Source organism: Triturus cristatus, chromosome 8 (genome assembly GCF_964204655.1).
Source record: "Triturus cristatus chromosome 8, aTriCri1.1, whole genome shotgun sequence".
In the NCBI taxonomy this organism is placed as follows: Eukaryota; Metazoa; Chordata; class Amphibia; order Caudata; family Salamandridae; genus Triturus; species Triturus cristatus.
In genome coordinates this window covers 1,135,831,791-1,135,844,923 of record NC_140591.1, presented here as the reverse complement: position 1 = coordinate 1,135,844,923, position 13,133 = coordinate 1,135,831,791, and the positions used below count along the sequence as shown (strand labels likewise).

General features: G+C 44.2%; 1 protein-coding gene across 1 annotated transcript in view; it reads right to left on the bottom strand.

The window, feature by feature from the left end:
• LOC146805509 (interleukin-1 receptor type 2-like) overlaps positions 1–13,133 on the bottom strand; it is a 119,125-nt gene that overhangs the window by 47,000 nt on the left and 58,992 nt on the right. Inside the window, exon 5 of the mRNA XM_085620510.1 lies at positions 1,798–1,972. Coding sequence (XP_085476636.1) covers positions 1,798–1,972 — 175 coding nt within the window. The remainder of the gene's footprint in view (positions 1–1,797; positions 1,973–13,133) is intronic.

Below are 13,133 nucleotides of genomic sequence, written 5' to 3'. Positions count from 1 at the left end.
GAGTTAACTCTGCACCTTTGTGGAACAGCTAGTAAAGGCAGAGTAATCCCCACCATTTAGGATTTTAACTATACAGGGAAGACACAATAGGGCAGATATAGGGCCAGAGGTGGAAATGGTAATCCTGACATTTTCTGTTACCGTCTTCCTATGAATCAGGCCCCAAATATTCTCTTTATCTCTTGCCTCATTGTTTATTTTTTGTTTGTGAACTGTTGATGTGCTACTGTTTGAACCTGTAATTTGTTTTTATTGTACTTGCTCTGTTTTGTATGCCACCAAATTCTCCTTAATTAAGGGCACTCCTTTATTAGACTTATAGGGCCTCATTTAGAGTTTGGAAGGAACTGGAAATCCTCCCATTTTTGAGGAAACTCTAAATACAGAGTGGTACTTGCCAACTAAATATCCTCCATCTTTGGGACAGTACTCTGGAGCAAATTCAACAAGTGGATTGTATTCCTTAGACTTTCCTCCAGAAATTAGGGGATTTCCAGACTGTGGGACAGATTCACAAAGTATTTAAGAGTTTGTAAAAAAAATTAATCCTTCTCGTACTCATAAATGCTTTTGCAAATCGGCCCTCCAAAAATGCCTTTGTGAGTGGCCCTGAAATACATACCTGCCTATTAGTAAGAATTAAAGAAAGTGAAAAATTACAAAGAGGGTACAATCCTTTCTATATGTACTAATTTCAGATGAATATTCCCTGAATATATTGGGGAGAGGAGTTGGCCTAACGGCTAGGGCGATCGACCTTGAATCTGGGGAACTGGGTTCGAGTCATGGCAATGACGCTGAACATCCTGTGATTCTGGGCAAATAACGTAATCTGCCCGTGCCTAACAAAATTGAATGTGTCCTAATGTAACACAACTGGTGCTATGTAAAGCGCTCTGATGCCCAATTCGGGTCAAGTTTGCGCTATATAAAACTCTGTAAAATAAATTCCCATTTTATATTTTTTGGGGTTCATTCACCAAGGAATTAAGGGGCATATCAACAACAACCGGCGATAATTATCTCTAAGCGCACTTAGCGCTAGGATAATTATCGCCGGCTAGCGTGAATTTTTATCACTGAGATAGCGTGCTATTAGCAACCCTTATCTCAATAGCGATAAAAATCCTCACGCTAACAGGCTAACGTGAGATTATCGCACGTTACCTTGTTGATAGGGACAGGCAAACTTAGCCATGATATCCTCCTTCCATAGGATATCATGGCTAAGTCAGAAAAATACCAGACGTAAAAAAGCAGCGTTAACCGCGGTTAGCGCTGCTTTTTTTGTCTCTAACAGGGTTAGCGACATTCTTGATAATAGGAGAAATGTCGCTTAGCGACATTTCTCCTATTATTTTACTCTGGAACGCCCCCTTTGCATCTCATTAGAGATGCAAGGGGAAGCGTAGAGTAAAAGGGTGCTAACATGCAAATTTGCATGTTAGCCCCCTGTTGTTGATAGGGCGCTAGTTTTATCTCTCCTTTTTTGGCTTTTAAAGCCCTTGTTGATATGCCCCTTAGAGTGTGTAAAACAGTACTAAAGGAGAACTATTTTACATACTCATGAATGCTTTTGTGAAGTGGCCCCACGCATGACGCTGACCTTATTCACAATCCTTTCTTTTAGGACTAATTTTAATGGAAGTTTGAGAAGTCACACCTATGTCAAAAGTGAGGCACGCCTAATTTACAAGTACATCACGCCTATTCCTAAAAAAATAATTGCAAGAGGCGTTAGTGTCCACATTGTACAACATTACCTAAATTTAAAACCCATGATTAGTAATTATTTACCAACAGTCTGGAGCAAAATGATCCTGGTGGCTCTGTACTCTTTCCCTGTGTGTTCGAAGGTCATTTCACACGTATAATATCCTCTATCTTCCGCAGACACATCTTCAATCTGGAGATATGTTGTGCCTTCAGTATACTGGAATTTTGTACTCTGATTTGGCAAAACTGCGTTATCCTGTAAGAAAAAGAAATTCCAGTTTCAGCACATGAAGAATGCTCATACATTTTTAACTCTACCTATGTTTAAATTTGTGATGACGAATATTTTTCTTTTTGCGTTAATTTTAATTCCTGAACTAAAACACGGGATCTCCACTTCTGACACTGAGTAAAATACACCCATATGAAATAGCCAATTAGGAAATATTGCAAGCCACGAGATTAATTTTTAGCATGCTTGTAAATGTATTTATAGGTCTTCCTAATAGGTCATGCTTTTATTGCACAGTTACGAACCCGTATTTCATCTCCTTCATCTACCTCACCTCCCACTGCTTCAGGAACGCTTATTGACATATGTTTTCTTCATTTTTTTTTTATAGTAGGCAATATAGTAGCCAATATGTCATCCTTTTTGTTCCTCTCAGTCTGTATGAGATACAGAGACAGGTATTTGTGTTTTTTTTACTTTTGGGATGGATTGCAAGAGGCTTGTGTCGAGGGCGGTGGGGATGGTGAAGGATGGTTAGTATTTTTGGATTATATAAAGAGGTTAAAGACAGGATAGTGTTTAAGGCGGTCGGCCATGGTGAGAAGGACACCACACAGTGATTTTTAGACATTTGGGTGGGGGTAGCTGGCCAGAGTGCAGTGGGGTGGATGGCAGGAGATCAGAAATTTATTGTTTCTGAAGTACAGCTTCTGGGAGGACCCTGGCGGAAGTGAGGCCATGTTGTGCATAGCACCCCAAGGCTCCTCTGAGCTGTTCATCTTTAGGAGCAGGGAGGTAGGGAGAGAAAGAAGAACATTTGGGGGCAACATACAGCATAGAATTGTTCATGGTTTATCGGCAAAATTTGTGAAATTTTCTTAGTGTTCCGAGTGATGTAATTGGCAACCCACAGTATCTTATGCCACCTGGAGTCCCTCGATGGAAAACAAGGCTTTTATTGACAACTAACCATAGGTAATTCTATACGTAATATGATTCCTTGAAGAGAAAACCTGATATCTGTATGTCCTACCTCTTCTACCCAGTAGCCTGAATTTTAAAACGAGTTTAAGGCAAGTTAGATGGTGGCCTTAGAAGTTAGGTATCTGATTGTCCCACCAGGTCCCTGTACCAGTGGACAGCCTCCAGAAATAAATCCTGCTATGAACTCCACTGTGGTATCAGCTCATGTTTCTGGGAGTCACCCAGTGAGAAGGTCGGGGGCCATTATTACAGCCAGAAGCTGACGGGAGTGCTCTACTGAGTTTTGCAGCAGATACCTGGAGTATCAGAAGGTAAAGTTACAGACAAGGTTGTGTTGATGCAGGGGGTTCCTTTCTTCTGTGGTGTTTAGTGGTCAGGGACAATGCTAACTCTGCCTATAGTGGCAATGAATCTGCCAAAGTATGGGCACAAAGACCCTGAAACACAAATACAAAGCTCTTCATGACCTGGGACCTGCCTACATCAACCATCGACTGAACTTCCACAAACTCTCTAGACACCTGCGCTCCTCTTTACTCGCCCTCACACACAACCCCTGCATCTGCTGCAGCCACAGCAGTGGACATTCCCTCTCCTACATTGAAGCCAAGACCTGGAGCGCCCTTCCCCTCCTGCTCTGCACAGCCCCCTCACTGGCAGACTTCAGACAGAAACTCAATACCTGGCTCTTCGACTGAGACACAGCGCCCAGATAGCCCCTGGGGTGACAGTGTTGTGCTTTACAAATGCTGTTTGATTGATTGATTGGCACTGAGTGGTGACTGAAAAGAGAATGGGTCTCCATCTCACAGTCATATGACTGAAGCTAAACTGACTTGAACTTTTTCGGAATGTCAAATCATATTGTATCAGCTGTAAAGAATAATGTCATAATGTCACCTTCAGCAGGATGACCAGGTTAAACATCAATTTATAATAACGACTTCCTCTATGTCTATATAATGCCCATTCTTTACAAGATGGACAAAGACGTTGAGGTTCTGTAGCGATCCGAACCCGTGAAATCGGTATCGTAGTACTGACACGATTTTGGTACCAATGAACCGCAAATGATCCATTACATACATGACAGTGCTTTCGCTACGCAACTAGCATGAATTCACTGAGAAATAGGGCATTCTGTTGTAAAGTCATGGCATCCATTTTAGTTACGGCATCCATTTTGTTTCTTGCCCTCACATAGTCAATGAACGGGCAATGACCCCGACAGAGTCACCTTGTTAAGGACACGTAAGCTCGAGCCCCGAGAAAGGCTGACGCTGCATGACTAGGCAGAATCAAGCTGCCTCCCTTGCCTGAGGCCAGTCCTGCTATACTGGTTCTCGTGTCCGTTGTCCTGACTGAAAGGCCGAAGACGGTAGCCATGCCCGTTTATGATCCATAAACACCTCTTATCCTACTTTTCAATCCTTTGCATCTGGCTCTGCTCCTCTCCTTTTGGGCTTTTACAATGGGGAGGTTACGATTTTTATGATGGGGAGGATCGGGTAAAGAATGGAAAACTGACAAGGGGACCTGATCGAATACCGAAAACCTACGACTAATTATTGTTTGATGTCTATTTACTGTTTATTTGGGATACCGGGTTGGGCATGAGAAATATTCATGTAATGTTGCCTAAAGACATTTTCCGTGTACTTAAGGAACAACCCACTTAATGCAATTCGAACAGTCTTGTAGATTCTGCCTCTGTGTGGTTCCTATGACTTCTGTGTCCCTGCAGTAAATAAACCTTGGTCTTTGACGCCACCATCGAGAAGCCCGTGTCTCTGTTTATTTGTGCACCGAGACAGGAGGAACTCAGGGGTCTTTGGGTGTTGTTTCCCTGACACCTCTGGACTTTTAAAAGTCCAGAACCTCAAATTGGCGCCCAACGTGGGGGGACGTCATCCGGTACCGGTCCAAAGCCTGAAAAGTTCGAGAAGTTTCGTGTGAAGATTCCGGAGGGAGGTACCCCGCTTCATCGATCCCTGCATGTCGTAAAAGTGGCCCGACGATCTCTTCCACGAGGGTTCCCGTTCCCAGACGGCTACAGAGGACCGCTGCACTGACTGTCGCCCTGTCTTGGACCCGAGGTGCAGAACTTAGTACGGCGAGACGTAGACGGGTTCTCCTTGGTGACGTCTTCCACATTTCAGTTAAGTATTAAGTGGGTTACGCTCAGTTTGGTTGTTCTTTGTTGCTCTGGTTTAATTCGTAGATTATCATTGGTTGCTCTTGTTTAGATAATCTTTGTTTTGGTAATAGTTCATTTTGGTAGGCCTAAGTTCTTTGCGCATTTTGGTTGGAATTTGTCTTTGTTTGTCATGACTACCAGTAGTAATTGTTTCCTGTCCTGGTTACGTTGCAACGGGGATTCCCGGTTGGAGGATTCGTGTTCGGTTCCTCCGATTGGAACTCCTACATATGAGCTCTATTGTAAACATGGTGTGGGTCCTATTACGTATAATGAAGTATGGGTCCGTTATACCAGAAAAGATGGTGTCCTTAGTTGGCCACCGCATGGTAGCTTCGAAACCGAAATTCTAGACAATCTAGAAATGAAGTTGTTTAAGAGAAAAGCCCGGCCGGCAATGTTTGATTCTTTTCGCGTATGGCGCAAAGAAGCCAAACAGAGAGAAATTAGGAAGACGAAGAAAGAACAGAAAGAGAAAGGGTTGACTTTAATGGAGTCTGCTAGGCAGCTACATGTCAACGAGACTGAGAAAGCAATGGAGATGGCGAATAGAAAATATAATTTGGCAATTGATAAATGTTACCCTGTACTGCCATCTCGTCCTACTAAGCCGATGGAGGATCATGAAAAGGATCCTCTGTTGTCTTACCTGTTGAATTCACCTCCACCGTATGCACAGGGTATTACAGTACCACAGTTACTACCTGTTGTACAGCCAGTTGCTGGTCAGCCTGGAATAGTTGCTCCACTTCCTTTGATTCCAGCTCCTGTCCTTCCCGTAGTTAATGTTCCTTCGGCACCCCCTCTTCCTGGGTCGCCTGTTCCGCCTTTGCCTGTCGTTACGCAAACTGCTTTACCTGCTACTCCCACCCTTACTATTTCATCTGCTCCAGCTGCCCTATCCCCGAACCCTATGAACATCCTGACTCCGCTTTCCGTTCGTCGGAAAATAACCGACTCTGTAACTAATATCTTAACTCCTCTCTACAGGTCTTTAATTGGGACCCCCGTTTCTGACTCTATACAGAGACGTAGCCAGCTTCCTGGTCCTCAGGAACGAGACATGTTAGATTCGACAGCTCTTAGGTGGATGTCGAAAGCTGTGAAGTATGATGCACAAAGAGTGTTAGATACTTTTATGCAATGGAATGAACCAACTCAACGTTATGTTTTTGACGTGATGTGTTCTCTTGTGCGCGAAGAATGGGAAGATGATGACTTAGATTATGTCCCCTCAGATCTGATAAATATTCAACAGAAGTTCGCCGCAGGAATGGTGATAGGTTCAGGAGTAAGGGGAGCGATAGAACTGATTTTAGCTTATAGGGATGATTCCCCTCTTCGAGCGACAAGGGACCCTGATGGTTCACCGATTACTACTAGGAAAAAACGAGGTCAATATCCGATGAGGGAAGTTCCACCGATATGGCGTGATGCAGTTCAAGCTGATGCGGCTAATGGAATTGCACCTGCCCCGGCACAATTCCAGAGAGTGTGGATACACATCCCTTGGAAACGGGCTGAAGTATTAGCAGTAAAACAAGCGTTGCCAGACCCACGTAAAAATCCTGCTGGTTATTACAAAGAGTTAACGCAGACAGTTCAAGCGTGTGTCATGAATTTGGCAGACATTGAAATGTTATTTGGTGATGTAGTGCCACAGCCTATATGGGCCAAGATTCGGCAAGAGAACCACCCAGTCGCCTTAGGAGGTGATTGGCCAGCTATTGTAGCAGCAGATGCGCAACAAGTTGGCAGTGCTAAACCTGAACCTCTGATTGCTGCCCTACCTGGCAGAATAATTAATCTGATGAAAACGCTGATGCCAGCGTTACGAGTTAATTGGGATAAACTATCGGCATGCAAGCAAAAGAAGGACGAAAGCGTCTCTGACTTTTTCACTAGATTTGAAGAGACCTTCGTAGACCACAGTGGACAAGATATGAGTACTGAGGGAGGCCAGAGATTGTTTGTCGACAAGTTCGTGTTTAATTTATTACCCGAACTTAGTAACAAGTTAAAGGATTCTGAAAGTGCATGGGCAGTGTCGACGACAGCACAGATACTTGCAACTGCTCAGTATTACGAGAATAGAGAGAAGGAAGAGAAGGAAAAGTCAGAAAAGAAAACAAAAGATTTAAAGACTAAAGTTCTTTTGCAACAGGCGTATCCGCCTCGCTCGAATCAGTCAGATTCACAGCAGCGACCCCAGTTTCAGCCGCAGCCACAATTCCAGCAAGGGACATCCCAAAGATTTAATTATGATTTTTCCCGACAACAGTTAGCATGGAATCAGTGTGCCTATTGTAAAAAGGAGGGCCATTATAAGAATGAGTGTCCGGTACTGCACGCACAGACTAGTGGTGTCCCAGCTCAGAGAGGTAATGTTGGGTTTATGCAAACTCCTAGGGGTAGAGGACGTGGTACAATGACACCACAGGCTAATCGCCAATGGAATTATTTCGATCAGCTAAATGCACAATCTGCGCAAGCAGGTAGATCTCCACAGTATCATGTTGAAGATTATTATGATCATAATGAAGAGATTCAGAGAAGCGAGTACTAGGACAGCCACAGGCAAAGAGAGGGAGTAGTATCAGTTCCAGTTGATCAGAGTGGACCTTATGTCGCAGTAGTTACATCAGGCGTGGTCAAACCGTTTCTGTTGGATACTGGTGCGGCAAAAAGTTCAATTATGCATGCGAAACTCCCTGGCGCACCTTTGTCTGGCTTAACGAACACTTCAGTAGGTTTCTCAGGCGCACCTGTTCACAATCCTGTTTCTAGTCCTTTATCAATTTCTGTTGGACCATGTGAACTAGAAGCACCCCTTATTGTAACAAACGGTTGTAATGAGAATCTGCTTGGTTTAGATCTGTTGAAACGCCTACATGCGACACTGTACTGTTCTCCTTCGGGAGTACAGCTCACATTAGGCAAAAGAGTAATCTCTCCAATGTATATGTCGATGGATAAGCTCCCACCGGAGCTGCGTTCTCTCCCTGATACTCTTTGGGCAACTGGTCCTAACGATGTAGGCCTCTTGGAAATTCCCCCTTATGTGGTAAGTCTGAAAGCGAATGTTAAATTCCCACGAATCCCACAGTATCGGATTTCGAATGAAGGGGAACGTGCACTCTTGCTGATTGTGAAAGACTTGATACAGAAAGATGTGATAGAGGAAACTAGAGGAAATATCTGCAATAGTCCTGTTCTACCGATTTTGAAACGTACTGACCCTTCCAAACCTCCAATCTACCGGTTTGTGATTGACCTCAGAGAAGTTGACAAAATAGTGATTCCACAGTTTCCTGTGGTACCAGATATCACTGCATTATTAACGTTGATTCCTGCCTCAGCCTCATGGTTTACAGTTATCGACTTGAAAAATGCCTTTTTCAGCATTCCGATAGCCGAGGAAAGTAGAGACATTTTTGGTTTCTCCTTAGGAGGTCGCAGTTTCAGATTCAAGCGCGCTCCACAAGGTTATTGTGAGAGCCCTTCAATTTACAGCCAAGCATTGAAGAGTCAATTAGATGCTCTTGTACTTCCTCCTGGTGTTGCTCTGATCCAATATGTAGACGATCTTTTACTGGCTGCTGATGACAAGGAAACTTGCAAAGCAGCTACAATTTCTCTATTATGTCATTTGTCAGACTTACATCACAAGGTGTCACCTTCTAAACTGCAATATTGTTGCCAAGAAGTGACCTACTTAGGTCATCTTTTGTCAAAGGAGGGAAGAAGGTTGACCCCAGAGAGAATCAAAGCAATTTCGCAGATGACTGTACCAAGCACACAGAGAGAAGTGCGTGCGTTTTTGGGTATTACGTCATACTGTAGGCAATGGATCCCAAATTTTTCTCTCATGGCAAAACCATTGGTAGCCCTGACTGGAAAAGGTGTTCCGAGCCCTTTGCCATGGTCTGACGAATGTCAACAGAGCTTCTCTGACTTACGTGATGCGCTGTGTTCAGCTCCTGTGTTGGGTACTCCTGACTACAGTAAGCCGTTTACACTATATGTCCATGAAAGAGAAGGTTGTGCGTTGAGTGTATTAACGCAACAATTTGGTGACAAACAGCGACCTTGCGCATATTTCTCATCCACATTAGATCCGGTAGCCAGAGCATTGCCAAGTTGTTTGAGAGCTACAGCAGCAGCTGCAGTGTCTATTCGACAGTCTGCTGGACTAGTCATGAACAACATGTTAGTAGTCATGGTTCCACATGCTGTGGATACACTCATGAATCGAACAAAAACTCAGCACCTCACCAGTGCTAGACTATCAGGCTACGAGCTGACGCTTTGGGCAAACCAGATTCAGATTAAGCGATGCAACATATTGAATCCAGCAACGCTGTTGCCGACTACTCAGGAGTCGAGTGATTCAGAGCCCCATGATTGCTGTTTGTTTTAGAACTGAGGAAAAGACAAAAGGTCGGATTGATTTGAAAGATACTCCGTTACTAGATCCAGACGGCACTTTATATGTCGATGGGTCGTGTTTTAAACTACAGAATGGTGATGTGACGGCCGCGTATGCAGTTACGACTTTGAGTACGATTGTTGAGACTGCAAGAGTGAGTCAGAATTCTGCCCAAGCTGCAGAATTAATTGCATTAACAAGAGCGTGTGTTTTAGCTGAGGGAAAGAGAGTGAATGTGTTTACTGATAGCCAATACGCCTTCGGCGTAGCACATAGCTTTGGACGTCTCTGGAAAGAAAGAGGTTTTCTCACGTCCCATGGAACTAAGATCCAACATGGATAGTTAGTCAGCGATCTATTGGAATCCCTGACCCTACCGAATGAAGTTGCGATTGTGAAGTGCAGTGCACATCGAAAGATTACGGATGATGTTGGCCGTGGGAATGCGTTTGCTGATGAGGTCGCTAAAGAAACGGCCAAGAACATGACGAGCCGAATGTACGTTGCAACGTCTGCAAGATGGATTGCTGAATCAGGGATGTGTGAGAATACGATTGAAAGTGTGAAAGCAATCCAGAATGAAGCAACTGAAAATGAGAAGAAGGAATGGAAGGAGAAAACGGGTAAAATGGATTCAAGTGGATGTTGGGTTGATTTGTCTGAGCAGCAGCGTTGGATGTTACCTGATGCGTATGTGCTCGCAGTAGTCACGATGGCGCATGGAGCGGCGCACATCAGTTCGAAAGGGATCTGTAAAATGTTAGCTCCAGTATGGAAGAACGATGGAATTACTAAGTGTGCGGAAAGAGTGGTGAAGAACTGCATGATATGCCTGATGCATAATCCTGGCAAGGGAACCCCAACCCCAACTGGTCATTTTGCTCCCCCTTCTTGTCCCTTTGAAGTGATTCAGTTGGATTTCATCCACATGGATAGGTGTAACAATCTTAAATATGTCCCAGTGGTAGTCTGTGCCTTTTCAAGATGGATTGAGGCATATCCGTTAAAGGACAACACTGCTATGTCCACTGCCAAAATCCTCCTTAAAGAGTACTTCCCCAGGTATGGTATGCCACGGATTGTTTGGTCGGACAATGGAAGTGAGTTTGTAGGGAAAGTTATGAAGAGTGTGTGTACGGGTTTAGGTATTACCCAAAAATTTCACAGTGCGAATCACCCGCAGTCAGCGGGTTTGGTTGAAGGGTACAATGGCACTCTGAAACTGAAGCTTGCTAAAATTCAAGCTTCCACTGGTCTATCTTGGCCAGATGCACTGCCTTTAGCTCTATTGTCCACCAGAGCGACTGTACACTCTCGAGTAGGGCTTAGCCCATATGAGATTGTGTTCGGTCGTCCTGCTAATGTTTGGGGAGTCCCTAGGCCAAAGGAATTCAAACAGATTGAATACCCAATGTTGATTGATTATCTTTATGACCTGACTGCTAAATTAAGCCTTATTCATCAACAGGTATTCGAATCCTTGCCTAAACTGCCAGAGAGTCCAGGCCACACGTTGAAACCAGGCGACCAAGTTGTAGTACGGAACTTTGAACGAACTCGGAACCTCCAGCCAAGATTCGTGGGTCCGTTCCAGGTACTCCTCACAACAAGAACTGCTGTACGCCTAGCTGTAAGGAAGAATTGGGTGCACGCTAGCCATAAGAAGCGTGTCCCTCTCCCACTGCCCTATGATAACTGGGTTAGACAGGGATTTGGCGTATCCGAGACAGAACCTGTTCCTAGGCACATCCCTTTCAGTGATGCAGAGTACATAACGGACCACCCACGAACTGAAACACAGAACTTTGACACCTCAGCAGGAACCGCTCCTTTGAATCCTGGACCGAGTATTGTACAAAGTGAACATTTGTCAGCTGTGGAGTCGAACATTTCCGCACCTGTAGACCAGCTATTTCAAGATCAGACAAGATCCGGAAAGTACAGATATAATCTACGTTCTCATGTTATGAACTAATGACATTGCATAATTACCTTTCTGTTTGAAAACTGTTTTGATCTTACTGCATTCCATTCAGTCAGGAAGTTTGCTCAAATTTTTATCTTTTTGTTTTTATTGTTTCTCTCACCTTGCCGTCTGGGTTACCGTAGGGTCGTAACGTGTGCCTTGTTTTAATTTGCAGGGAATCAGACATAAGGTCGGTTTCTTCTGTCTATCTTGGGAACTCCCAGGGTAAACAGAGGCAAGTTTTTAACAGGTGCAAACCATCCGTTGCGAACGGTTGTAGAAGATGGAGCTTCCTGAACTGCGACGAAATGTGCACAAGACAAAGCTATATGACATATTATATAGCAAATGTTTTCTAATGCAATGTACTCTGACACTTCTAATTGTTTTAATAACTTTGGTAGGCGGAATTATTTTTGGTATTCAGTTGATCTTTACACCTGTTACATCTACAGTATCTCCCCATGTTCCTGTTTCTCCGACTGTTGTCTCTCTTCACTCTTTCCATCCTTTTCCTGCCCACGAGCAAGCTCGACGCTCTGAGTTTATAAATAACACTTTCATTCAGCTTTTGCACCAACATCAACTAGTAGTTAACACAACAAACTGCTGGGTGTGTGGCTTGATACCACATACCATGGACAAGGGCATCCCTTATCTGGTTCTGCCCTTTAGTTATAATGGATCATTCTGGGCATTTCAGACCATGTTCGCTTATGCCCTAGAGACCTATCCTCCACGACCTCCGCGTTCCACTCGGTATAACTCGGCTAATAGAGCCTTGGTAAAAGGAATCACTGACATGGTTAGAGATGTCAATAACACTCCGTTCATTCCCAAGGATGAATTGTGAGTTTACATGGGTTGGAATGTTACGGAATATGGCATTACTCTGGGTGAGAACAAACGTAAAAGCTCAACTCCGATCTGGGTCGTACCCCACCAAGGTCAGGTCTGTTTGCAAGGAAATGGGAGGAATCCGAAAGCTCGACTAGGGAAGAGTGACTGTATCGAAACATATGTTTTCCCGTCACAGTCTTCCCCTGCATTCTTAGCTGCTAAGGGTACCTATTTTGTTTGCCAAGACAGAGCATACACATGGCTGCCTGCTGACTTCTCAGGCTCATGTTATATCGCTCAACTGCTACCTCCGACATACACTGCTGCACCGGACTATCACAAAACTAGAGTTGTGAGAGGTGTTTTCAGTAAAGAAGATACTGCTGGCCAAGAAGCAGGAGACTTCTTCAAAGGTTTCCTTCCGTTCTGGGGCCTATGGTTAACAGTAGAAACTTACGTCAACTAACACGGGTAGTTGAATCCACTATCACCGAAACTGCGGGTGCCCTTAGTAACCTGACAGCTGAGCTTCAAGCGGATCGCCTCATGACGTTACAGAACCGTATGGTTCTTGATGTGTTACTTGCAGATCGAGGTGGAGTATGTGAGATGATCCAATCGAGTTGCTGTGTTTTTATCCCAGATAATGCGCCAACAGTATACAAGGCCATCTCTCTAAGTTACACAAAATCTCTGACTCTATTCATGTAGAGGAAGGTGACTGGTCATTAATGGGATGGTTCTGGAGCCTGTTGTCTGCGTGGGGATG